This window comes from Cherax quadricarinatus, chromosome 72, assembly GCF_038502225.1.
Source record: "Cherax quadricarinatus isolate ZL_2023a chromosome 72, ASM3850222v1, whole genome shotgun sequence".
NCBI lineage: Eukaryota > Metazoa > Arthropoda > Malacostraca > Decapoda > Parastacidae > Cherax > Cherax quadricarinatus.
This window is the reverse complement of record NC_091363.1, coordinates 8,118,430-8,145,708: the sequence shown is the minus strand read 5'-3', so window position 1 is coordinate 8,145,708 and position 27,279 is coordinate 8,118,430. Positions and strand designations below refer to the sequence as shown.

Here is a 27,279-nt window from a genome sequence, read left to right as displayed (position 1 = left end):
CAAGGTGGACAGAGACAGGACGTTCCAGAGAGGGGACACAGAAACAAGGGGTCATACTTGGAAGTTGAAGACCCAGACGAGTCAAATGGATGTTAGGAAGTATTTCTTCAGTCATAGAGCAGTCAGGAATTGGAATAGCCTAGCAAGTGAGGTAATGGAGGCAGGAACCATGCATAGTTTTAAGATGAGCTATGATAAAGTTCATGGAGCAGGAAGAGAGAGGACCTAGTAGCACTCAGTGAAGAGGCGGGGCCAGGAGCTGAGTCTCGACCCCTGCAACCACAATTAGGCGAGTACAAAAACGCACACACACATAAACCTTGACCCATTGTGTACCTCTGTAATCTGTAAATACCTTTGTAACTTGTCATGATTGTGACTAGACCTACCTGGAGTTCATTACCTTTGTAATTTGTGAGTTCATTACCTTTGTAAATTGTGAATTCATTACCTCTGTAACTTGCTCAGCTATCAAAACTTTGAGGCCCAGTCCCTGGACCCATTATGTACCTCTGTAATCTTTTGACTACCGCCCACAGGATGTGTATGGGGTGCATAATAAACATATTAAACTAACACACACACACACACACACACACACACACACACACAGTTTGGGAAGCGATGTAGTGGAGGCAGGATCCATACATAGCTTTAAGCAGAGGTATGATAAAGCTCACGGCTCAGGGAGGGTGACCTAGTAGCGACCAGTGAAGAGGCGGGGCCAGGAGCTTGGACTCGACCCCTTCAACCTCAACTAGGTGAGTACACACACACACGCCGAAGTGTATGCGTGTGCTGACAGTTGTAATGTAGTACAAATGTGAGTGAAAATGGACAAGCGTGGGTGACAGTTGCAGTGTAGTACATGTGTAGCGTGGTACAAGTGACAGGTGTGGGTGACAGGTGTAGTGATACAGGTGTGGGTGACAGATGTAGTGATACAGGTGTGGGTGACAGTTGCAGTGTAGTACATGTGTAGCGTGGTACAAGTGACAGGTGTGGGTGACAGGTGTAGTGATACAGGTGTGGGTGACAGGTGTAGTGATACAGGTGTGGGTGACAGTTGCAGTGTAGTACATGTGTAGCGTGGTACAAGTGACAGGTGTGGGTGACAGGTGTAGTGATACAGGTGTGGGTGACAGGTGTAGTGATACAGGTGTGGGTGACAGTTGCAGTGTAGTACATGTGTAGCGTGGTACAAGTGACAGGTGTGGGTGACAGGTGTAGTGATACAGGTGTGGGTGACAGTTGCAGTGTAGTACATGTGTAGCGTGGTACAAGTACAAGTGACAGGTGTGGGTGACAGATGTAGTGATACAGGTGTGGGTGACAGTTGCAGTGTAGTACATGTGTAGCGTGGTACAAGTACAAGTGACAGGTGTAGTGATACAGGTGTGAGTGACAGTTGCAGTGTAGTACATGTGTAGCGTGGTACAAGTACAAGTGACAGGTGTGGGTGACAGATGTAGTGATACAGGTGTGGGTGACAGTTGCAGTGTAGTACATGTGTAGCGTGGTACAAGTGACAGGTGTGGGTGACAGATGTAGTGATACAGGTGTGGGTGACAGTTGCAGTGTAGTACATGTAGTGACAGGTGTGGGTGACAGTTGCAGTGTAGTACATGTGTAGCGTGGTACAAGTACAAGTGACAGGTGTGGGTGACAGGTGTAGTGATACAGGTGTGGGTGACAGTTGCAGTGTAGTACATGTGTAGCGTGGTACAAGTGACAGGTGTGGGTGACAGGTGTAGTGATACAGGTGTGGGTGACAGATGTAGTGATACAGGTGTGGGTGACAGATGTAGTGATACAGGTGTGGGTGACAGGTGTAGTGATACAGGTGTGGGTGACAGATGTAGTGATACAGGTGTGGGTGACAGATGTAGTGATAAAGGTCTGGGTGACAGATGTAGTGATACAGGTGTGGGTGACAGGTGTAGTGATACAGGTGTGGGTGACAGATGTAGTGATACAGGTGTGGGTGACAGGTGTAGTGATACAGGTGTGGGTGACAGGTGTAGTGATACAGGTGTGGGTGACAGATGTAGTGATACAGGTGTGGGTGACAGGTGTAGTGATGTAGTGATACAGGTGTGGGTGACAGGTGTAGTGATACAGGTGTGGGTGACAGATGTAGTGATACAGGTGTGGGTGACAGGTGTGATACAGGTGTGGGTGACAGATGTAGTGATACAGGTCTGGGTGACAGATGTAGTGATACAGGTGTGGGTGACAGGTGTAGTGATACAGGTGTGGGTGACAGGTGTAGTGATACAGGTGTGGGTGACAGATGTAGTGATACAGGTGTGGGTGACAGGTGTGATACAGGTGTGGGTGACAGGTGTAGTGATACAGGTGTGGGTGACAGGTGTAGTGATACAGGTGTGGGTGACAGGTGTAGTGATACAGGTGTGGGTGACAGGTGTAGTGATACAGGTGTGGGTGACAGGAGTGATACAGGTGTGGGTGACAGGTGTAGTGATACAGGTGTGGGTGACAGGTGTGATACAGGTGTGGGTGACAGGTGTAGTGATACAGGTGTGGGTGACAGGTGTAGTGATACAGGTGTGGGTGACAGATGTAGTGATACAGGTGTGGGTGACAGGTGTAGTGATACAGGTGTGGGTGACAGGTGTAGTGATACAGGTGTGGGTGACAGGTGTGATACAGGTGTGGGTGACAGGTGTAGTGATACAGGTGTGGGTGACAGGTGTAGTGATACAGGTGTGGGTGACAGTGTATGACAGGTGTGGGTGACAGATGTAGTGATACAGGTGTGGGTGACAGGTGTAGTGATACAGGTGTGGGTGACAGATGTAGTGATACAGGTGTGGGTGACAGGTGTAGTGATACAGGTGTGGGTGACAGAGTGAAGTGACAGATGTACAGGTGTGGGTGACAGGTGTAGTGATACAGGTGTGGGTGACAGGTGTAGTGATACAGGTGTGGGTGACAGGTGTGATACAGGTGTAGTGATACAGGTGTGGGTGACAGGTGTAGTGATACAGGTGTAGGTGACAGATGTAGTGACAGGTACAGGTGTGGGTGACAGGTAGTGATACAGGTGTAGTGTAGTACAGGTGTGGGTGACAGGTGTAGTGATACAGGTGTGGGTGACAGATGTAGTGATACAGGTGTGGGTAGTGATACAGGTGTGGGTGACAGTAGTGATACAGGTGTGGGTGACAGGTGTAGTGATACAGGTGTGTGATACAGGTGACAGATGTAGTGATACAGGTGTGGGTGACAGGTGTGTGATGACAGATACAGGTGTGGGTGACAGGTGTAGTGATACAGGTGTGGGTGACAGATGTAGTGATACAGGTGTGGGTGACATGTGTAGTGATACAGGTGTGGGTGACAGGTGTAGTGATACAGGTGTGGGTGACAGGTGTAGTGATACAGGTGTGGGTGACAGATGTAGTGATACAGGTGTGGGTGACAGGTGTAGTGATACAGGTGTGGGTGACAGATGTAGTGATACAGGTGTGGGTGACAGGTGTAGTGATACAGGGGTGGGTGACAGGTGTAGTGTAGTGATACAGGTGTGGGTGACAGGTGTAGTGATACAGGTGTGGGTGACAGAGTGATAGTGATACAGGTGTGGGTGACAGGTGTAGTGATACAGGTGTGGGTGACAGATGTAGTGATACAGGTGTGGGTGACAGGTGTAGTGATACAGGTGTGGGTGACAGGTGTAGTGATACAGGTGTGGGTGACAGGTGTAGTGATACAGGTGTGGGTGACAGGTGTAGTGATACAGGTGTGGGTGACAGATGTAGTGATACAGGTGTGGGTGACAGGTGTAGTGATACAGGTGTGGGTGACAGATGTAGTGATACAGGTGTGGGTGACAGGTGTAGTGATACAGGTGTGGGTGACAGATGTAGTGATACAGGTGTGGGTGACAGGTGTAGTGATACAGGTGTGGGTGACAGGTGTAGTGATACAGGTGTGGGTGACAGATGTAGTGATACAGGTGTGGGTGACAGGTGTAGTGATACAGGTGTGGGTGACAGGTGTAGTGATACAGGTGTGGGTGACAGATGTAGTGATACAGGTGTGGGTGACAGGTAGTGAGGTGACAGGTGTAGTGATACAGGTGTGGGTGACAGATGTAGTGATACAGGTGTGGGTGACAGGTGTAGTGATACAGGTGTGGGTGACAGGTGTAGTGATACAGGTGTGGGTGACAGGTGTAGTGATACAGGTGTGGGTGACAGATGTAGTGATACAGGTGTGGGTGACAGATGTAGTGATACAGGTGTGGGTGACAGATGTAGTGATACAGGTGTGGGTGACAGGTGTAGTGATACAGGTGTGGGTGACAGGTGTAGTGATACAGGTGTGGGTGACAGGTGTAGTGATACAGGTGTGGGTGACAGGTGTAGTGATACAGGTGTGGGTGACAGGTGTAGTGATACAGGTGTGGGTGACAGAGTGATACAGGTGTGGGTGACAGGTGTAGTGATACAGGTGCGGGCGACAGATGTAGTGATACAGGTGTGGGTGACAGCTGTAGTGATACAGGTGTGGGTGACAGCTGTAGTGATACAGGTGTGGGTGACAGACAGATGTAGTGATACAGGTGTGGGTGACAGGTGTGATACAGGTGTGGGTGACAGGTGTAGTGATACAGGTGTGGGTGACAGATGTAGTGATACAGGTGTGGGTGACAGGTGTAGTGATACAGGTGTGGGTGACAGGTGTAGTGATACAGGTGTGGGTGACAGGTGTAGTGATACAGGTGTGGGTGACAGGTGTAGTGATACAGGTGTGGGTGACAGATGTAGTGATACAGGTGTGGGGTGACAGGTGTAGTGATACAGGTGTGGGTGACAGGTGTAGTGATACAGGTGTGGGTGACAGGTGTAGTGATACAGGTGTGGGTGACAGATGTAGTGATACAGGTGTGGGTGACAGGTGTAGTGATACAGGTGTGGGTGACAGGTGTAGTGATACAGGTGTGGGTGACAGGTGTAGTGATACAGGTGTGGGTGACAGGTGTAGTGATACAGGTGTGTGTGACAGGTGTGAGACAGGTGTAGTGATACAGGTGTGGGTGACAGGTGTAGTGATACAGGTGTGGGTGACAGGTGTAGTGTAGTGATACAGGTGTGGGTGACAGGTGTAGTGATACAGGTGTGGGTGACAGGTGTAGTGATACAGGTGTGGGTGACAGGTGTAGTGATACAGGTCTGGGTGACAGATGTAGTGATACAGGTGTGGGTGACAGGTGTAGTGATACAGGTGTGGGTGACAGGTGTAGTGATACAGGTGTGGGTGACAGGTGTAGTGATACAGGTGTGGGTGACAGGTGTAGTGATACAGGTGTGGGTGACAGGTGTAGTGATACAGGTGTGGGTGACAGGTGTAGTGATACAGGTGTGGGTGACAGGTGTAGTGATACAGGTGTGGGTGACAGGTGTAGTGATACAGGTGTGGGTGACAGGTGTAGTGATACAGGTGTGGGTGACAGGTGTAGTGATACAGGTGTGGGTGACAGATGTAGTGATACAGGTGTGGGTGACAGGTGTAGTGATACAGGTGTGGGTGACAGGTGTAGTGATACAGGTGTGGGTGACAGCTGTAGTGATACAGGTGTGGGTGACAGGTGTAGTGATACAGGTGTGGGTGACAGGTGTAGTGATACAGGTGTGGGTGACAGGTGTAGTGATACAGGTGTGGGTGACAGATGTAGTGATACAGGTGTGGGTGACAGGTGTAGTGATACAGGTGTGGGTGACAGTGTAGTGATACAGGTGTGGGTGACAGGTGTAGTGATACAGGTGTGGGTGACAGCTGTAGTGATACAGGTGTGGGTGACAGATGTAGTGATACAGGTGTGGGTGACAGGTGTAGTGATACAGGTGTGGGTGACAGGTGTAGTGATACAGGTGTGGGTGACAGGTGTAGTGATACAGGTGTGGGTGACAGATGTAGTGATACAGGTGTGGGTGACAGGTGTAGTGATGCAGGTGTGGGTGACAGGTGTAGTGATACAGGTGTGGGTGACAGAGTGTAGTGATACAGGTGTGGGTGACAGGTGTAGTGATACAGGTGTGGGTGACAGGTGTATACAGTGATACAGGTGTGGGTGACAGGTGTAGTGATACAGGTGTGGGTGACAGGTGTAGTGATACAGGTGTGGGTGACAGATGTAGTGATACAGGTGTGGGTGACAGGTGTAGTGATACAGGTGTGGGTGACAGATGTAGTGATACAGGTGTGGGTGACAGGTGTAGTGATACAGTGTGGGTGACAGGTGTAGTGATACAGGTGTGGGTGACAGATGTAGTGATACAGGTGTGGGTGACAGGTGTAGTGATACAGGTGTGGGTGACAGGTGTAGTGATACAGGTGTGGGTGACAGGTGTAGTGATACAGGTGTGGGTGACAGATGTAGTGATACAGGTGTGGGTGACAGGTGTAGTGATACAGGTGTGGGTGACAGGTGTAGTGATACAGGTGTGGGTGACAGATGTAGTGATACAGGTGTGGGTGACAGGTGTAGTGATACAGGTGTGGGTGACAGGTGTAGTGATACAGGTGTGGGTGACAGTGTAGTGATACAGGTGTGGGTGACAGATGTAGTGATACAGGTGTGGGTGACAGGTGTAGTGATACAGGTGTGGGTGACAGGTGTATACAGGTGATACAGGTGTGGGTGACAGGTGTAGTGATACAGGTGTGGGTGACAGATACAGGTGTACAGGTGTGGGTGACAGGTGTAGTGATACAGGTGTGGGTGACAGGTGTAGTGATACAGGTGTGGGTGACAGATGTAGTGATACAGGTGTGGGTGACAGGTGTAGTGATACAGGTGTGGGTGACAGATGTAGTGATACAGGTGTGGGTGACAGGTGTAGTGATACAGGTGTGGGTGACAGATGTAGTGATACAGGTGTGGGTGATGTACAGGTGTGGGTGACAGGTGTAGTGATACAGGTGTGGGTGACAGGTGTAGTGATACAGGTGTGGGTGACAGATGTAGTGATACAGGTGTGGGTGACAGGTGTAGTGATACAGGTGTGGGTGACAGGTGTAGTGATACAGGTGTGGGTGACAGATGTAGTGATACAGGTGTGGGTGACAGGTGTAGTGATACAGGTGTGGGTGACAGGTGTAGTGATACAGGTGTGGGTGACAGGTGTGATACAGGTGTAGTGATACAGGTGTGGGGGACAGGTGTAGTGATACAGGTGTAGGTGACAGATGTAGTGATACAGGTGTGGGTGACAGGTGTAGTGATACAGGTGTGGGTGACAGGTGTAGTGATACAGGTGTGGGTGACAGGTGTAGTGATACAGGTGTGGGTGACAGGTGTAGTGATACAGGTGTGGGTGACAGATGTAGTGATACAGGTGTGGGTGACAGATGTAGTGATACAGGTGTGGGTGACAGGTGTAGTGATACAGGTGTGGGTGACAGGTGTAGTGAGACAGGTGTGGGTGACAGGTGTAGTGTACAGGTGACAGATAGTGATACAGGTGTGGGTGACAGATGTAGTGATACAGGTGTGGGTGACAGGTGTAGTGATACAGGTGTGGGTGACAGATGTAGTGATACAGGTGTGGGTGACAGGTGTAGTGATACAGGTGTGGGTGACAGGTGTAGTGATACAGGTGTGGGTGACAGATGTAGTGATACAGGTGTGGGTGACAGGTGTAGTGATACAGGTGTGGGTGACAGGTGTAGTGATACAGGTGTGGGTGACAGGTGTAGTGATACAGGTGTGGGTGACAGGTGTAGTGATACAGGTGTGGGTGACAGATGTAGTGATACAGGTGTGGGTGACAGGTGTAGTGATACAGGTGTGGGTGACAGGTGTGATACAGGTGTAGTGATACAGGTGTGGGGGACAGGTGTAGTGATACAGGTGTGGGTGACAGATGTAGTGATACAGGTGTGGGTGACAGGTGTAGTGATACAGGTGTGGGTGACAGATGTAGTGATACAGGTGTGGGTGACAGATGTAGTGATACAGGTGTGGGTGACAGGTGTAGTGATACAGGTGTGGGTGACAGGTGTAGTGATACAGGTGTGGGTGACAGGTATAGTGATACAGGTGTGGGTGACAGATGTAGTGATACAGGTGTGGGTGATAGGTATAGTGATACAGGTGTGGGTGACAGATGTAGTGATACAGGTGTGGGTGACAGGTGTAGTGATACAGGTGTGGGTGACAGCTGTAGTGATTCAGGTGTGGGTGACAGATGTAGTGATACAGGTGTGGGAGAGAGGTGTAGTGATACAGGTGTGGGTGACAGAGTGTAGTGATACAGGTGTGGGTGACAGGTGTAGTGATACAGGTGTGGGTGACAGGTGTAGTGATACAGGTGTGGGTGACAGATGTAGTGATACAGGTGTGGGTCACAGGTGTAGTGATACAGGTGTGGGTGACAGATGTGTGATACAGGTGTGGGTGACAGGTGTAGTGAAACAGGTGTGGGTGACAGAGTGTAGTGTTGCAGGTGTGGGTGACAGCTGTAGTGATACAGGTGTGGGTGACAGGTGTAGTGATACAGGTGTGGGTGACAGATGTAGTGATACAGGTGTGGGTGACAGATGTAGTGATACAGGTGTGGGTGACAGATGTAGTGATACAGGTGTGGGTGACAGGTGTAGTGATACAGGTGTGGGTGACAGGTGTAGTGATACAGGTGTGGGTGACAGGTGTAGTGATACAGGTGTGGGTGACAGATGTGATACAGGTGTGGGTGACAGCTGTAGTGATACAGGTGTGGGTGACAGGTGTAGTGATACAGGTGTGGGTGACAGATGTAGTGATACAGGTGTGGGTGACAGGTGTAGTGATACAGGTGTGGGTGACAGGTGTAGTGATACAGGTGTGGGTGACAGGTGTAGTGATACAGGTGTGGGTGACAGGTGTAGTGATACAGGTGTGGGTGACAGGTGTAGTGATACAGGTGTGGGTGACAGGTGTAGTGATACAGGTGTGGGTGACAGGTGTAGTGATACAGGTGTGGGTGACAGATGTAGTGATACAGGTGTGGGTGACAGATGTAGTGATACAGGTGTGGGTGACAGATGTAGTGATACAGGTGTGGGTGACAGGTGTAGTGATACAGGTGTGGGTGACAGGTGTGGGTGACAGGTGTAGTGTAGTGATACAGGTGTGGGTGACAGATGTAGTGATACAGGTGTGGGTGACAGGTGTAGTGATACAGGTGTGGGTGACAGGTGTAGTGATACAGGTGTGGGTGACAGATGTAGTGATACAGGTGTGGGTGACAGGTGTAGTGATACAGGTGTGGGTGACAGGTGTAGTGATACAGGTGTGGGTGACAGGTGTAGTGATACAGGTGTGGGTGACAGGTGTAGTGATACAGGTGTGGGTGACAGATGTAGTGATACAGGTGTGGGTGACAGGTGTAGTGATACAGGTGTGGGTGACAGATGTAGTGATACAGGTGTGGGTGACAGGTGTAGTGATACAGGTGTGGGTGACAGGTGTAGTGATACAGGTGTGGGTGACAGGTGTAGTGATACAGGTGTGGGTGACAGGTGTAGTGATACAGGTGTGGGTGACAGATGTAGTGATACAGGTGTGGGTGACAGATGTAGTGATACAGGTGTGGGTGACAGGTGTAGTGATACAGGTGTGGGTGACAGGTGTGGGTGACAGATGTAGTGATACAGGTGTGGGTGACAGGTGTAGTGATACAGGTGTGGGTGACGTGTAGTGATACAGGTGTGGGTGACAGATGTAGTGATACAGGTGTGGGTGACAGATGTAGTGATACAGGTGTGGGTGACAGATGTAGTGATACAGGTGTGGGTGACAGGTGTAGTGATACAGGTGTGGGTGACAGGTGTGGGTGACAGATGTAGTGATAGAGGTGTCGGTGACAGGTGTAGTGATACAGGTGTGGGTGACAGATGTAGTGATGCAGGTGTGGGTGACAGGTGTAGTGATACAGGTGTGGGTGACAGATGTAGTGATACAGGTGTGGGTGACAGATGTAGTGATACAGGTGTGGGTGACAGGTGTAGTGATACAGGTGTGGGTGACAGGTGTAGTGATACAGGTGTGGGTGACAGATGTAGTGATACAGGTGTGGGTGACGTGTAGTGATACAGGTGTGGGTGACAGATGTAGTGATACAGGTGTGGGTGACAGGTGTAGTGATACAGGTGTGGGTGACAGGTGTAGTGATACAGGTGTGGGTGACAGGTGTAGTGATACAGGTGTGGGTGACAGGTGTAGTGATACAGGTGTGGGTGACAGGTGTAGTGATACAGGTGTGGGTGACAGATGTAGTGATACAGGTGTGGGTGACAGGTGTAGTGATACAGGTGTGGGTGACAGATGTAGTGATACAGGTGTGGGTGACAGGTGTAGTGATACAGGTGTGGGTGACAGGTGTAGTGATACAGGTGTGGGTGACAGATGTAGTGATACAGGTGTGGGTGACAGATGTAGTGATGCAGGTGTGGGTGACAGATGTAGTGATGCAGGTGTGGGTGACAGGTGTAGTGATACAGGTGTGGGTGACAGGTGTAGTGATACAGGTGTGGGTGACAGGTGTAGTGATACAGGTGTGGGTGACAGGTGTAGTGATACAGGTGTGGGTGACAGGTGTAGTGATACAGGTGTGGGTGACAGGTGTAGTTTGCACAGGTGTAATTTTTTTGTTTTGTTTGACTAGCAGAGCACAATAACTATTTCGTTGTGTAGCGTTTTAAACACATTCCATTTCTAACATCAAACTAATAATACAATTTTCGACTTGTTATTGTCCTGTCAAATTCACTCTCAATTTATAAAAATAATAATCAGAAATCAAGTAAAACTGTCTAAAGTCAATTTTTAACATTCCACAATCCATATCCATAATTTGTGCCGCGTCATTGTACATACGTGTCAGAAAATTTAGTCGAAAGGGAAAATACCCCCGCCATTTACGCTAAAAGAGATGATGGGTTCTAGTTATGTAAGCATTCTGTGAGGAGAATGGCATCCCCATCCAGGGAAGAGATTCCTACTCACAGGTACAAATTGTCCTACCTTCGCTACCTCGTTGAGATGACCTAACCTTCCCCAAAAATCCATACTTAGGATAGGAACTTTATGACAAGGTTTGTGGCTTAACCATGATTCATCCTGGGTTATGGTTAGGTGACAGCTGGCTTGACTTTAGTGGTCCAGAACGGACCAAAACGTCTTCATAAGGCTCCTCTCTTATATACAGGTTTTTATTGTGCTCCAGCCACGATTCTGTGGCTTTTTATTCTTCAAGATGACCTAGCGTTGATAGGACAGGTGTGGGTAGTAGGTGGGTGTGCTAAAGTGTCACTAACATGTGCTGCAGGATGGTGCTGGTGGACCATTTGAAACGTGGGAACTGTTGGTACCTGGGACGAAGGTAGGTGAGCCTCTGCAGGTGGTCGAGCACGACTTCCTTCTGCGCCACTACAAGATAAACTGCTTCCTCAAAGGCAATGAGAAGGTCGTCTTACCCAAGGAATGGTGAGTTGTTTATTACGGACGTCCCCTTCAAGGAGTGTCTTTTTCCGTGGTGTAGGGGCTCATGATCCTAGGAATTTGACTTCTCCCCTTCCTTAGATCGAATCTAAATAGCCTAACCCTCCCTTTTCTTGTGGCATCATTAATGAGGATACTTTCCCTTTTGTGAAATCCAGCTGCTAGCCAGAAAGAAAAGAAATTATGATTGGCCCTATGCTAATGTAGCTTTAGTTGGTAGTTCAGAGGTGGATGAATCAGTGCATATAATATAAATTGGATCATCTCAGGGCAAGGCAGGTAATCTCTCTAGTGAGACGTCTGGTGGCCATCTGGCAGGACCTTTGATGACGGAATCACTACTGGAAGTTGCTTGCAGATCCTCGAGTAGCAGCTGATGGTGTATGACTCTTGGCATTCTTGTCAGGTTACTTGCCATCATTATTAACCGAAAGACTATTAGGAACTTAGTGTTAATCTAAACAGGTGGTTTTGCTTCGCCTTTCTGTCATTTCTGGAGGTGCCATCTTGGTGCTGTGCAGCAGGTAGGTTAAGAGGAACAACAGCACTACCTGGCACAGTGCAGGTGACTATAGTTAACAGTACGTACATACAAGTCTGAATGTTGAAGGTATGAATAATACGTTTGCTTCCAACCCTAACAGATGAATCACTGCTATAACTTTTCAGTTACCCTGAGCCTCATATTTGAGATTATAATTAATATATTATGGTCTTGCTATATATCATTTCTTCAGAAAAGGTCAAAGTGAGTATCAGAATTTTAATGGTTTACATATTGATGTAATTCACTGTAATTATTGTTCTTATCCTTTGATGTAGACATTACTTGTTCTGCAAGCGCAGTCTCTCGTAGCCCTCCTCCCCATCTTCTTCCTTCCAAGCAGATAGCCTCTGTGGAGGTTTATATATGTGTATATACTTGACTTACTGTTAGAATCAGAGTTTCACGCTAAGCATGCCACTTGCGACACACACTGTCAAAGATTTAGTGAACACTTTCCTCTACAAGGGGTTGTAAATATAAGACGTACACTGGACACGGTTATACTTACTAGAATAATGTCTTTGTTAACACCTTGCTTCTGGATATATTACCAGGCTAAATGTTCCAGCGTACTGGATAATGAATGTGGACTTGACAAGAAGGGTCAAGACAAAACACTGATATAACACTGACAAGCTCCAGTGCTTAATCACCTCACTTGCCCTACACCAACATCGTATATCTGAATCACGTTACTACCTGCAGTGCACAAATTACGGATTACAATATATTTAAAGAACAGAGTAAGGAGAAATCGACTTTATCTGTCCCACTGGCATGTTACCTGAGGGTCTGGTGTCTTGGGTTGTTGGTGAGGTCAGGACATTACATCCATCAACTTAATTTTTGCCGAATAAGAGCTGTCGCTATATCTAAATATCATCAAATCATTATATAACCAACACTCACTCAGCACACACGCCAGTAATGTCCTTAGTATCAAGAACCCGCTAAGTGTAGATTTCGGCTTAGGTCCAGAAAATCCACTAATAACACTTAAATCAATCTCGGTACTTTCTCACGCACATCACTGAATAGACCTTTGGAACACATGTTAAATTAGAGCTAATTAATCTTAATATGTCAGAACGTCAGTCACTATGACATTCATAAACTCAACAATATTCTGAGAGTAAACGAGTGGGGTCTCAGGCAAATGCCACCTCCCTGGTAAGTGTGCTCTAGCACGTATCCTTTAAGTTTTATAACCTGCATGAACTATATCACTAGACAACAAGAGCATTTCACCCCTCCACGGAAGATGTGTTCATTTAATATCACATACCTGCAAGTTCCTCCCAAGAAACTCATTGCTAGTAATCCCTTCCTTAAATCACTTGATAAAGCAACTGCTCGAGAAATTTCTCGCCTAGCTGGTAGTAATAAGTTATCACAAGTAATATACACTGATGGATCTAAACAGGAGTCTTCTGGCAGGGCTGCATCTGCTCTTGTTGCCACTTCCCTTGTTAAGAACGATAATAAACTTGTTGAACTAGGCATAAGAATTAACATTATTATTATTATAATCAAAAAGAAGCGCTAAACCACAAGGGTTATACAGCGCTGTATAAGAATTAACAACTGGGCGTCTACATTGCAAACTAAACTGTTTGCAATCCTAATGGCGCTAAAGCTAGCCTATGACAGTGAGCTTGACTCTATCATCATTACTGATACTATGTCATCACTGAATGCTCTTAACTCATATAATGGCTCCAACAACATGCTCATTGGAGAAGCCAGGTATAGATACTCAAAAATCCGGGACAAAGGAATTAATGTACAATTGCTATGGATCCCATCACACATTGGATTACTCTTTCATGATAAAGTTGATATGTTAGCCAAGAAGAGTACCATAATAACTTTGGTATATCTGTGTCTAGCATTAGGAATAATATTAGGAGAGAAGTAAATAATGAAAATGATTGTTATAGGAATGCAGTTAGAAGCCTGAGTAGATCTATAACCCACTATGATAACATGAACGTAGATAAGTATGTTTATGGAGCAACTTGCAATGTGAACACTGACTGATGTTGTAGTGGCCAGACTTAGGCTTGGTTACAAGTACTTCTGGCAGTTTGGGAGACACACAGATGATGATCAAACTAAATGTAAATTATGTGATCAGGCATATGGTCACTCTTGAATATTATGTGCTTAATTGTCCACTTATTGAGGAATACAGAGATAGACAATATAATAACCTATGTAACATGTCAAGATATCTTATTAATGAAAATAAGATACCAAATATACTAAGCAAATTTCCTAAATTTGCTTGTAACGGATAAATGAACTATAGATATGTAGATATAAATCCATATGTATTCCTGTTAACCCTTTGGGGCCTAGTTCCTAGGCATTTTGTGTATCCATATGCTCTTGCGCTACCGTCCACAGGATGGTTATAGGGTGCACAATAAACTAGCCACTTCGGTGGCAAAATCTAATCTCATATTGCGCAAAGGAGCAGTTATAACCCTCCTCCCTTCCTCCCCAAGTGGCAGAGAGAGGGGAAGTATAATAGTTACAGTCATCTTGGTCATGTAAGATGCTCTGTGGACACTGAGTTAGTTAGTTTAATATGTTTATTATTCACCCCATACCCATCCAGTGGGCGGTAGTCAAAAGATTACACTGATACAAGGGAATTCAAACATTCCCATAGCTACAAAGTTCTTGAGCCGCCCCTGCTGGTTTATAAGAAGCAAATGTGTGTTCCTTAATATATATGTATATGATGTTTGTATTAATGATGTCTAAGTTAGTCGGAAAAAGGTACTTAGAAAGGATATTCATAATTGTAATCTTGCAGGGCATTCAACGGAGCGAAGGAGGTGACATGCACCAGGAACATGGAACAGCCAGGCACAGAGTGGCACATTAACTGGAACGTCAGTCCTAAACGTCAGTTTCTCCCTCTCTCTCTCTCTCTCTCTCTCTCTCTCTCTCTTTTTACACAGGGTTTGTCAAGGTTAAGGATCCCTAGCTTTATTGACAAGCTATTTACAGGTTAAGGATTCCTAACTTTATTGGCAAGCTAAGAGCTGTTACCTACATCAGCTCATTTGAAAGCATTTTTATTGTTATGAGACATACAAGTAGGGAACAGGATGAAGTTGGAGCATTCTGTGGGCCAGCATTTTCATTTGATCAACTGACTTTATCTCGTTGACATCATTATGCTGTACAAATGTATTCCATACTCGAGTCATCCTGGGTATATAGGATCTCAGATGGAGTGATGTTCTGGAGAAGGGTACAGCCAGAGTGAAGTTGCTGCTTTCTGCCCGGCTTGTGGCATAAAAGCTTGTTTCACGCTGTCCTCGAAGTGGATCCAAGTGTGGTACTTTGACAATATTGGCCTTGTACATAACAGTAAGGCCACCCACGTCCCCCCTGTGTTGAAGGCTCTGCTGAAATGACAGATCTATCCAGGATGGGTCCAGGCGAGAGATGAGACGTCTTGCTCTGTTCTCTACTCTGTCAAGCAGTCGCAGATGAGAGGGGGGCAGGCAAACCAAGAAAGTGGAGCATACTCAAGGTGTGAGCGTACTTGTGCCTCGTACAGGATCTTGCAACCCCTACTGTCAAGCAGATGCGAGATACGGCGAAGTGCTGTAAGCTTCCTGGCTGCCTTGTTTGCAAGATTTACATGTTTCTTCATGGTTAGTTTGGAGTCAAATTTCACCCCAAGGATATCAACTTCTTCTCCAGGTGCCAACACCCTTCCATTCATCCTTACTACTGCACCAACATTACCTTCATGGTGCCTAGAGACGATCATTTGCGTTTTCTCAGGTGCAAATGTTACTTGCCATCTATTTCCCCAAGCTGATATAGCTCTCAGCTGGTGATTGATGTAGCTTAGAGCAGCTGGCATTTCTTCTCTCTCTCTCTCTCTCTCATTTGTTAATTATTCTTCACTGAACTGTATGTTTGTCAGCCTAATATTTACCTTTATTAAATAAATGTTTATCTAGCTACACATCCTAGCTAAATGTTCCCTAAATTCACCTTTGTCTATCTCAGTTTAATGTTCACTGAATTTAGTTTCATGTGTCTCTGCTAAATGGTTAATAAATGTATTTAAATGTTCGCTAACTTCATCCTGTGAAAAAAAAAAAATATTATTTTTATGTCCTCGTTGTATATTTGTATTAATATTTTTTTCATCGTGACAGAAGCATCATACTTTATTAAAAAAAATCTCAACAACTAGACAGAAATATCCACTATTTTGTGGTTGACCATATTTATCCCCCCTCACCTACCCATCCCATCAAATTTTGGAGAGACGACAAAAAAGATTAAAGTTATATACAAAATATATGAATTCACATTTTATTGCATATTTGTAGAACTAAAGTACTCTAGTAAAAAATGTATACATTAAAAAATGCACTAAAATAAATCCTCTGTTCGACTGAAGTTAAACAACGTAAATTATTTGTATTTTACTTATGAGTAATTTGGCTCTTTATTTATTGTCCGTCATTCATAATATATTTATTGTCCGTCATTCATAATATATTTATTGTCCGTCATTCATAATATATTTATTGTCCGTCATTCATAATATATTTATTGTCCGTCATTCATAATATATTTATTGTCCGTCATTCATAATATATTTATTGATTCCATTTACCAAATAGTAAAATACCATTGTATCTCAGGGAGCGTTCATGTACCCCTTGCTGAGGCTTCAGTGACCACCAAGGAGTGCATGTACCCTTGCTGAGGCTTCAGTGACCACCAAGGTGTTCATGTACCCTTGCTGAGGCTTCAGTGACCACCAAGGAGTGCATGTACATTCATAATATTTGCTGAGGCTTCAGTGACATATTTGAGGCTTCAGTGACCATGCATGTATTTTTCAGTGAAGTAGAAATAATAAGATATTCATTACCCTACCAAATAGCATAAAAAGGAGTACCATTGTACCACCAAGGAGTCTCTTCAGTGACCACCAAGGAGTGCATGCACCCTTGCTGAGGCTTCAGTGACCACCAAGGAGTGCATGCACCCTTGCTGAGGCTTCAGTGACCACCAAGGAGTGCATGCACCCTTGCTGAGGCTTCAGTGACCACCAAGGAGTTCATGCACCCCTAGCTGGACAACCTTGTCCTAGACCTTTAAGGACGACGGTCTAGGTTTTGTTTGTACGCTAACCATAAAATATATAATCTAAGCAAATACCGCCCTGACCTTGACTTAATCTGTTAGCTGCAGGTATTATCTAAGCATATTCTCACACTTTCTGGTTTTAGTTTTACCTAAATAGTGGTTTATTAATCAGGAAACATTACAAATTTTCCTGGATATTCGGTCCCCTTGTGTATAATTGTACCTAGATCTAGTTGTAGGGTGCTTAATAAAACAATAAAATTCAACAGTAAAGGAGAAGGTGATGGTGAAAGACATGGCTCTGGGTCTGTGGGACAAGATCATCCATCAACACTTAAATATGTTCATCAGTAACTCTCTCCTCGTGGGCACCGAAGAAGAGGCCGAACACTCAGCCAGACCCTGGATGTGGCCCATACTCTGGCGAATCCAGATGATGGGAACATACGTAGTGAACAAAACTAGCGGGAGGATGGAAAAGGTGGTTGGAGAGTACGTTCCGCAGGGGACGACAGAGAAGGGAGTGTTTTCTGTAGGCATGACCAACCCCTTCCTCACCTACCTGAACCTAGTGTGCCTGATAGGTGTGCTTGTGCTCAGTCTCGCTCATAGCTACTGCAACTCTCGATGTCCACAAGAGAACCCCCACAACGCAGGTATATTTACTTTTTGTTCAACATTACATTGTGTGTGTTGTGTTAAGTTACCCTATTTTGTGTTGCAGCTTTAGTTTAAGTTTAATATCTTTAATATGCACTCTCTACCCATCCTGTGGGCGGTAGTCAAAAGATTACAGAGGTACATAATTGGTCCAGGGACTGGACTCCAAAGTTCTTGTTGCAGAGAGTGATTCTTAGTATTGTGTTTGTTGGTCAGGTGTGCGGCGTAAGGCGCTGGTGGCGTGCTGGTGGCTGGCAGGATGCTGGGCTATACACTACCTCCCATTCTTCTTCATGTCTAGAGTCCTCTACTACCACCACTACTGCCCCGCTTACCTCTTCTCCTGCATGATTACAGGTAAAAGACACACACACACACCGGCTCGTGGATAAAGGTAGCGTCTTCGGCTCGCATCTGAAATACTTAGGCTCCATCCCAACACAAGTGGTAGCGCCTTTGACTCACATCTGAAATACTTGGGTTCGGTCCCAACTCAAGTAAAAATACTAGACGTTTCCTCACACCCATTGCCTCTGTTCACCTAGCAGTATATAGGTACATGAGTGTTAGCCAACTGTTGGGGGTAGCATACCGGGGGATGAAGATCAAAGAGCCCTAACGGAAACGAGATATGTTGCGGTCGAAGAAGAATGCGAGGGATGCGACCCACAACGATGGTTAACTTTCAGGTGAACACGGTTAGTTTAGTTTAATATGTTTATTATGCACCCCATACCCATCCTGTGGGCGGTAGTCAAAAGATTACAGAGGTACATAATTGGTCCAGGGACTGGACTCCAAAGTTTTGATAGCTGAGCAAGTTACAGAGGTAATGAACTCACAATTTACAAAGGTAATGAACTCACAATTTACAAAGGTAATGAACTCACAATTTACAAAGGTAATGAACTCACAATTTACAAAGGTAATGAACTCCAGGTAAGTCTGGTCACAATCATGACAAGTTACAAAGGTATTTACAGATTACAGAGGTACGTAATGGGTCCAGGGACTGGGCCCCCAAAGTTTTGATAGCTGAACTAGGTACAAAGGTAATGAGCTCACAAGTTACAAAGGTAATGAATTCTGTAGAATGGTTACTTACGTTTATACTTTGGCTAATCATGAACAAATTATAGAGTAATGAGCAATTCACACTTCCACACCCGGTCACAACTGTAATGAGTTATTGGTGCAAATATTGATTGTTGAGTCACACACACCACACACACACACACACACACACACTTTAGTTTAATATCTTTATGCACCCCATACCCATCCTGTGGTGACACGGGCAACAAGTATAAGGAAATATGCCACAAATTCCCTCAATCCCTGTCTTAATGGTTTAGATATTCTTGACTGGTGAATAGGTGATATGCAACCCTAATGACCATTGTTGTATACCTGTAATCTACAGGTTTTATACCTAATTAATTATTAGTATTGTAATCACTGGGAAGTGCTAATTACGTAAGGGTCATACACTTCTGGTTATTGAGATATAATCAGAATTAAGTAAAGGAAAGAGATTGGCAGAGTCAGTTCTTTGAAGCCTCATAAACTATCCAGTTTTCTTTGTTTCTCCTCACCGCCACCACCAAGAATTGCTATTCTCACCAGGTGTGCTTCTGTCTTGGGTGAGTGAAGCAGTTGCGGGAGCAGTTAGGAAGGCATGGCAGAAGACAGTGAAGTGGTCTCTCCTGCTGCTGACCTCTACCGCCCTTGTCTGCTCCTACGCATTTTTCTGGCCGCTGGCCACCCACATCAAGGGCGAGATCTTCGAGGCCAACCCTAGAGTGAACTCTGGCCTAGACTACTTCTACATAGGTCAGCTGTGGCCAGAGTTTGGCTATAGGAAGAGTGAATATGTCAGCATCGTTTCCACCATTGTGAGTCTTGATAATCCTCATGTACTTGTAAAGAGTGTCTCGAGGCCTCGTAATTTGAAACATTCATTCAGTGCTTGGGGAATGGGAGGTAATCAGGTTCGATCAGGGAAAAGGAAAAGTTGCTTTAATTCCTCGAATCGTGAGCTCCTTGACCAGCATTAAGGCATTCACTATCTCTTCATTTCACTCTTAAAGGGTGATGAAATAGAATAAATCCTGCTGAAAGTAGAGAATTCTGAAAATTATAAGTTAAAGGTCGGGATAGCCTAGTGGTATTGGCTTTGGTATAATCACAGCAGAGACTGCAGAGTAAGCTTTATTGAACAATTTCGCTCTGCGTCAAGTCATGATTAGGTAAAGTTCTATACAGAGTTTTAGTTTAATATGTTTAATATGCCCATACCCATCCTGTGGGCGGTATGCAGAAGATTACAGAGGTACATAATGGGTCCAGGGACTGGGACCCAAATTTTTGATAGCTGAGCAAGTTACAAAGCTCAGGTAGATATGGTCACAATCATGACAAGTTACAAAGGCATTTACAGATTACAGAGGTACATAATGGATCCAGGGACTGGGCCCCAAAGTTTTGATAGATGAACAAGGTACAAAGGTAATGAACTCAAGTTACTAAGGTAATGAATCATGTAAGTAAATTTAGTTACTTACGTTTATACATGACTACAGTCATGAACAAATTATAGAGTAATTGTTACGTTGGTTTGTCCCTTATTACTTTGATAGTAAGGTTCTCACTACATGTTCTAGTGTGGGGTAGCTTTTTACTTAATGGCCTTATCTGTCTAGGGGTGATACATCATGGCTGATCATCTTGAGTGTCTGATATCCTCTCACCAGCCCTCTTCACAGGTTATGTAAACTACTACTATAAAAATATAACTGTATTCTCAATAGATATGTACAGAATATACAATTACAGCCTCACATTTTCAAAACAAAGATCTACACACTCCATAGCTGTTCTCCACATGGTGTATCTCAACAATTTTGTCCTCTCTTCTTGACTAACTCTGGGTTAACCAGTGTTTTGACACACTTTAGTCACCCTGGGTGTGGTGGCCACAACTTAAGTTATAAAAACTCACCCCTGGAGCACACATAATGCCCCAAAAGATAGAAAGAAGGACCCAGAGATCCTGCCACCTCCATGTCAACAAGAGAAGAGAGAGAGAGAGGGAGGGGGAGGAGCCTAGCTAAGCTCCTCCCACACCCACAAAAACAAAAGACTGTTGCCAAGCACAATTCTCCAGTTACCACAATTCTACCACACCTTAATTTTACTTTTACAAAAAGAAATACAACTTCATAAACTACTTATTTAAATTGTGTGTTTGTGTGTCTATAGTATAACCTATTATATTGAGAAAAAAGGCTTGACCCAGCTGCCTCTCAGTCCTAAGGGTGATCAGTCCTTATGACATTTAGAGCTAAGTCCCCATCAATTCAATATAATTAGGTATTCCAGAGTAACTGTTACTTATAAATACATGTTGGGTCCTATAGCCCCATAACAGTAATGAGTAATTCACACATCCACACCCAGTCACAACTGTAATGAGTTATTGGTGCAGATATTAATTGTTGGGTCACACACAAATAGGTGAGTACACACACACACACGAGTATACACACGCACACGAGTACACACACACACGAGTATACACACACACGATCACAAGCACTCACACATATATGAGTACAGCGAAGTGTTATTGCAATGAAAACTTCTCTTCAGCGTTTGTTTTTTCTTCAAACACTCTGCTCCTCCCTGCAGATAGTTTTTGAAGTAAAGGGAGTGAACTTGCAGTAATGTATTTCAGGACGAATTAAACGTAATATGAACTTTGTAAAATTTATTAATATATCCAATACACATCTGTGTGATGTAAGCATGATTGTAATTTTTTAAATATATATTTATTTGTAGATAGAGAAGTGGAGCGAGGGACTCTTGGACAACCCCGACTTGAATGCTACTCTCTACTACCTGACGCAGCTCAACTACACTGCCCACAACCCTGGCAACATCCACCCAGTACACGCATCCAACTTCAGCCTCTGGAGACCTTCCACTCTCAACCACGCTTACCTTCCCTGAGACCCACCACTCACCCACTTTCCCTGAGACCCACCACTCGCCCACCTTCCCTGAGACCCACCACTCACCCACTTTCCCTGAGACCCACCACTCACCCACTTTCCCTGAGACCCACCACTCACCCACTTTCCCTGAGACCCACCACTCACCCACTTTCCCTGAGACCCACCACTCACCCACTTTCCCTGAGACCCACCACTCGCCCACCTTCCCTGAAACTCACCACTCACCCACCTTCCCTGAGACCCACCACTCACCCACCCTCCCGGAGAGCCAACACTCCCCCACCTTCCCTGAGACCCACCACTCTCACCCACCTTCCATGAGACCTACCACTCACCAACCTTCCCTGAGACCCACCACTCACCAACCTTCCACGAGACCCACCACTCACCAACCTTCCATGAGACCCACCACTCACCCAGGGCTGGATTTAGGCATAAGTTAAACAAATTACAACTTAGGGCCTCGGTCTAAAGGGGCGTCTTAGATTAGATTTTGCCACCGAAGTGGCTAGTTTATTGTGCACCCCATATCCATCCTGTGGACGGTAGCGCAAGAGCATATGGTTACACAAAAGGCCTAGGAACTTGGCCCCAAAGGGTTAACAGGAAGTTATTATGCACCCCATACCCATCCTGTGGGCGGTAGTCAAAAGATTACAGAGGTACATAATGGGTCCAGGGACTGGGCCTCAAAGTTTTGATAGCTGAGCAAGTTACAGAGGTAATGAATTCACAATTTACAAAGGTAATGAACTCACAATTTACAAAGGTAATGAACTCCAGGTAGGTCTAGTCACAATCATGACAAGAATAGGAACAGGAATACATATGGATTTATTGATACAATGTTATGGTCCTTGAAGGTGAGATCCTCCGACATGATCACTCCCAGGTATTTGACGTTGGTGTTTCGCTCTATTTTGTGGCCAGAATTTGTTTTGTACTCTGATGAAATTAAATCTTCATCAGAGTACAAAACAAATTCTGGCCACAAAATAGAGCGAAACACCAACGTCAAAGACCTGGGAGTGATCATGTCGGAGGATCTCACCTTCAAGGACCATAACATTGTATCAATCGCATCTGCTAGAAAAATGATAGGATGGATAATGAGAACCTTCAAAACTAGGGAGGCCAAGCCCATGATAACACTCTTCAGGTCACTTGTTCTATCTAGGCTGGAATATTGCTGCACACTAACAGCACCTTTCAAGGCAGGTGAAATTGCCGACCTAGAAAATGTACAGAGAACTTTCACGGCGCGCATAACGGAGATAAAACACCTTAATTATTGGGAGCGCTTGAGGTTCCTAAACCTGTATTCCCTGGAACGCAGGAGGGAGAGATACATGATTATATACACCTGGAAAATCCTAGAGGGACTAGTACCGAACTTGCACACGAAAATCACTCACTACGAAAGCAAAAGACTTGGCAGACGATGCACCATCCCCCCAATGAAAAGCAGGGGTGTCACTAGCACGTTAAGAGACCATACAATAAGTGTCAGGGGCCCGAGACTGTTCAACTGCCTCCCAGCACACATAAGGGGGATTACCAACAGACCCCTGGCAGTCTTCAAGCTGGCACTGGACAAGCACCTAAAGTCAGTTCCGGATCAGCCGGGCTGTGGCTCGTACGTTGGTTTGCGTGCAGCCAGCAGCAACAGCCTGGTTGATCAGGCTCTGATCCACCAGGAGGCCTGGTCACAGACCGGGCCGCGGGGGCGTTGACCCCCGGAACTCTCTCCAGGTAAACTCCAGGTAATATCTACATATCTATAGTTCAATTATCTGTTACAAGCAAATTTAGGAAATTTGCTTAGTATATCTGGTATCTTATTTTCATTAATAAGATATCCTGACATGTCACATAGGTTATTACATTGTCTATCTCTGTATTCCTCAAGAAGTGAACAATTAAACACATAGTGTTCAAGACAGTGACCATATGCCTGAACACATAATTTACATTTAGTTTGATCATCATCTGTGTGTCTCCCAAACTGCCAGAAGTACTTGTAACCAAGACTAAGCCTGGCCACTACAACACCAGTCAGTGTTCACATTGCAAGTTGCTCCATAAACATACTTATCTATGTTCATGTTATCATAGTGAGTTATAGATCTACTCAGGCTTCTAACTGCATTCCTATAACAATCATTTTCATTATTTACTTCTCTCCTAATATTATTCCTAATGCTAGACGCAGATATACCGAAGTTTTATTCTACATTCTCCTGGGTACTCTTCTTGGCTAACATATCAACTTTATCACGAAAGAGTAATCCAATGTGTGATGGGATCCACAGCAATTGTACATTAATTCCTTTGTCCCGGATTTTTGAGTATCTACACCTGGCTTCTCCAATGAGCATGTTGTTGGAGTCATTATATGAGTTAAGAGCATTCAGTGATGACATAGTATCAGTAATGATGATAGAGTCAAGCTCACTGTCATAGGTTAGCTTTAGCGCCATTAGGATTGCAAACAGTTTAGTTTGCAATGTAGACGCCCAGTTGTTAATTCTTATACAGCGCTGTATAACCCTTGTGGTTTAGCGCTTCTTTTTGATTATAATAATAATAATGTTAATTCTTATGCCTAGTTCAACAAGTTTATTATCGTTCTTAACAAGGGAAGTGGCAACAAGAGCAGATGCAGCCCTGCCAGAAGACTCCTGTTTAGATCCATCAGTGTATATTACTTGTGATAACTTATTACTACCAGCTAGGCGAGAAATTTCTTGAGCAGTTGCTTTATCAAGTGATTTAAGGAAGGGATTACTAGCAATGAGTTTCTTGGGAGGAACTTGCAGGTATGTGATATTAAATGAACACCTTCCGTGGAGGGGTGAAATGCTCTTGTTGTCTACAGTGATGCCGTTCATGTAGGTTATAAAACTTAATGTAATTGCACGTTTTCACAACCCATTTAGATCTCTGTGTATTTACTTCTAGACACTTAGTAAGGTACATGGCGTCTTAGATTTTCAGAATCTATATTACATTTCCTTATGACTAAATCCAGCTTGAAGCTCATACCTGATACTCTTCTTTAATTAATTATCAGCAATTACAATTTTTATATATATGAAATATAATCTACAATTTAACAAAGATAGCTTATCTTTTCTTCTTAGGACGTCATTCGTGACGTTTTGTTTTAAAATGCAAGAAAGAAAATGGAAACTGAATGATTTCGTATGTTTTATCAATGTTAACCATGTTATAGTTTGTAAATTACATTTGATTTTCTGGAAATTAAAAGTCTACAGCAGTATTTTACTAATCGTAATTAAATACATTCAGTCACTGAGAACGAATCTGCAGTATTATTTTCCTTCTAATATTTTTAAAGTGAATAATTAAAAGGCATAGTTATAGTTGGAGTAACATAGCCACCCCTACATGGGGTTGTGCATCCTGGCGCCAGTGCTGCTACTTCAGTTATTACACTAACTCTCTTTGCATTTGCCAAATAGGGCGTCAATAGCTTCATCATGTTTAAATTCGACTATGCCTGAAACTCTCCACTCTTACCCACACCCATTTCTCATGAGTTTTTAAGACACCCTCCATATGTTAGTTTAACATCTTTATTATGCATGCCATACACATCCTGTGGTGGTAGTCAAAGGATTACAGAGGTACATAATGGGTCCAGGGACTGTGTCGCAAAGTTTTGTTAGATGAGCAGGTTACAAAGGTAAAGTAAAAAGACACAAGTACAACTAATGTGACATTTTATTGTGGCAACGTTTTGCTCTCCAGGAGCTATATCAAGCCATTACAAACAATACATGGACACAGAGGGTATATAAAGGCTCAGAGTGAGGTGCAATACTAGTGAGGTACCATTTCGATGTTCACTAGTGGTAGTGGTAGTAGTAGTAGTGGTAGTGACAAAAGTAATACAATATGGTAGAGCAATTAATTCGTACATGAGTAAAAGGATATAAAAGCTATTAATTGCTCTACCATATTGTATTACTTTTGTCACTACTACTACTACTGCCACTACTGAACATCGAAATGGTACCTAACTAGTATTGCACCTCACTCTGAGCCTTTATATACCCTCTGTGTCCATGTATTGTTTGTAATGGCTTGATAAAGCTCCTGGAGAGCGAAACGTTGCCACAATAAAATGTCACATTAGTTGCACTTGTGTCCTTTTACTTTACATATTGTCGGTAATTCTACCAACTTTATTACAGGTTACAAAGGTAATGAACTATTTACATGTTTATATCTGGTCACAATCGTAATGAGTTATTGATGCAGACATTAATTAGGTCACCGCACGTGCAAACAAAAGTAATAATGCTTTATTTACAGTTTACAAAGTCTGGTATTTTCCCAGACTAGTTTGTAATATACCACTATGGATAAAATACTTCGACATTGTGTGTGAGGCTCACAGATTATTATCTAACATCAGATGAGTAGTGTGGAAAATTGCATTTATCTGAATGTATCATTATTTACATAACAGTAAATAAACATAGATAATTATTATTTATCGGTTAGACAAGTAGGAATTTGGGACACCTAGGTCGCAAAAAATGTCCCCCTTCGATTACCTACCAATGTCATATCCACAAGTTGCTCTGGACCTATTAATTAAATGAATTATACATCTCCAGGAATACTAGTAAATATATAAATTTGTGGACTGTATATTAAAATTAAAAAAAAGGATTATATATACACACATTTATATAACAGAAGGAAAATCTCTTAATATCACTCACCAATTTGACTGGAGATTAATGTGTATCATACTCAGTAAACCTCACTGTCTATCTATGAAAATAACACTGGCCAGGTTACTACATAAGACTTATCTGAGGTTCCTGGAGCTGTCTTGTCCAGTCGCCTGATATCTCAAGTTATGCAGGAATGCACATCCACCAATTTCGCCTCCTATTTGAGAGGTGTCAGCCCAATTTTAACCTCTAGAGCACGAAAAATTCTTCCCATTACACCAACGTTTCTAATCCAAATTCAAACAAAATGGCGACTGTCCTCTTTTTAAAAATACACTTGTATTAAATACAATATAGGGCATCTATTTACCTATAAATTACCGTATTTCTGGAAAATATACAGTATTTTCCAAAAGTATTATGAACACTCATACTAATCTTTGGGAAAATGACATGTCAATGAGCAACACAGGCAGGCCTGGGTTGTATATCAACTCCAATAAGTACAGTGTCTACGAAACAGTAACATAGAAAAAATATTGTAATACGAGAATAGTGGAGCACTACAGTGGGCCTACTGGCCCATGGCGATAATCGGGTATATAATACTGACATGTTAAGACAATAAACAAACACACCACACAAACATTTCCATAATTATCTTCAGTGTTTGCTGGTATCTCTTTAACC

General features: G+C 44.2%; 1 protein-coding gene across 1 annotated transcript in view; it reads left to right on the top strand.

The window, feature by feature from the left end:
• The window catches only part of LOC128701312 (protein O-mannosyl-transferase 2), a 91,150-nt gene extending 68,345 nt beyond the window's left edge, over positions 1–22,805 (top strand). Inside the window, exons 12-17 of the mRNA XM_053794969.2 lie at positions 11,340–11,497; positions 14,884–14,975; positions 17,468–17,854; positions 18,075–18,215; positions 19,485–19,753; positions 21,702–22,805. Coding sequence (XP_053650944.2) covers positions 11,340–11,497; positions 14,884–14,975; positions 17,468–17,854; positions 18,075–18,215; positions 19,485–19,753; positions 21,702–21,872 — 1,218 coding nt within the window. The 3' untranslated portion in view covers positions 21,873–22,805. The remainder of the gene's footprint in view (positions 1–11,339; positions 11,498–14,883; positions 14,976–17,467; positions 17,855–18,074; positions 18,216–19,484; positions 19,754–21,701) is intronic.
• Positions 22,806–27,279: the final 4,474 nt, after the last annotated feature.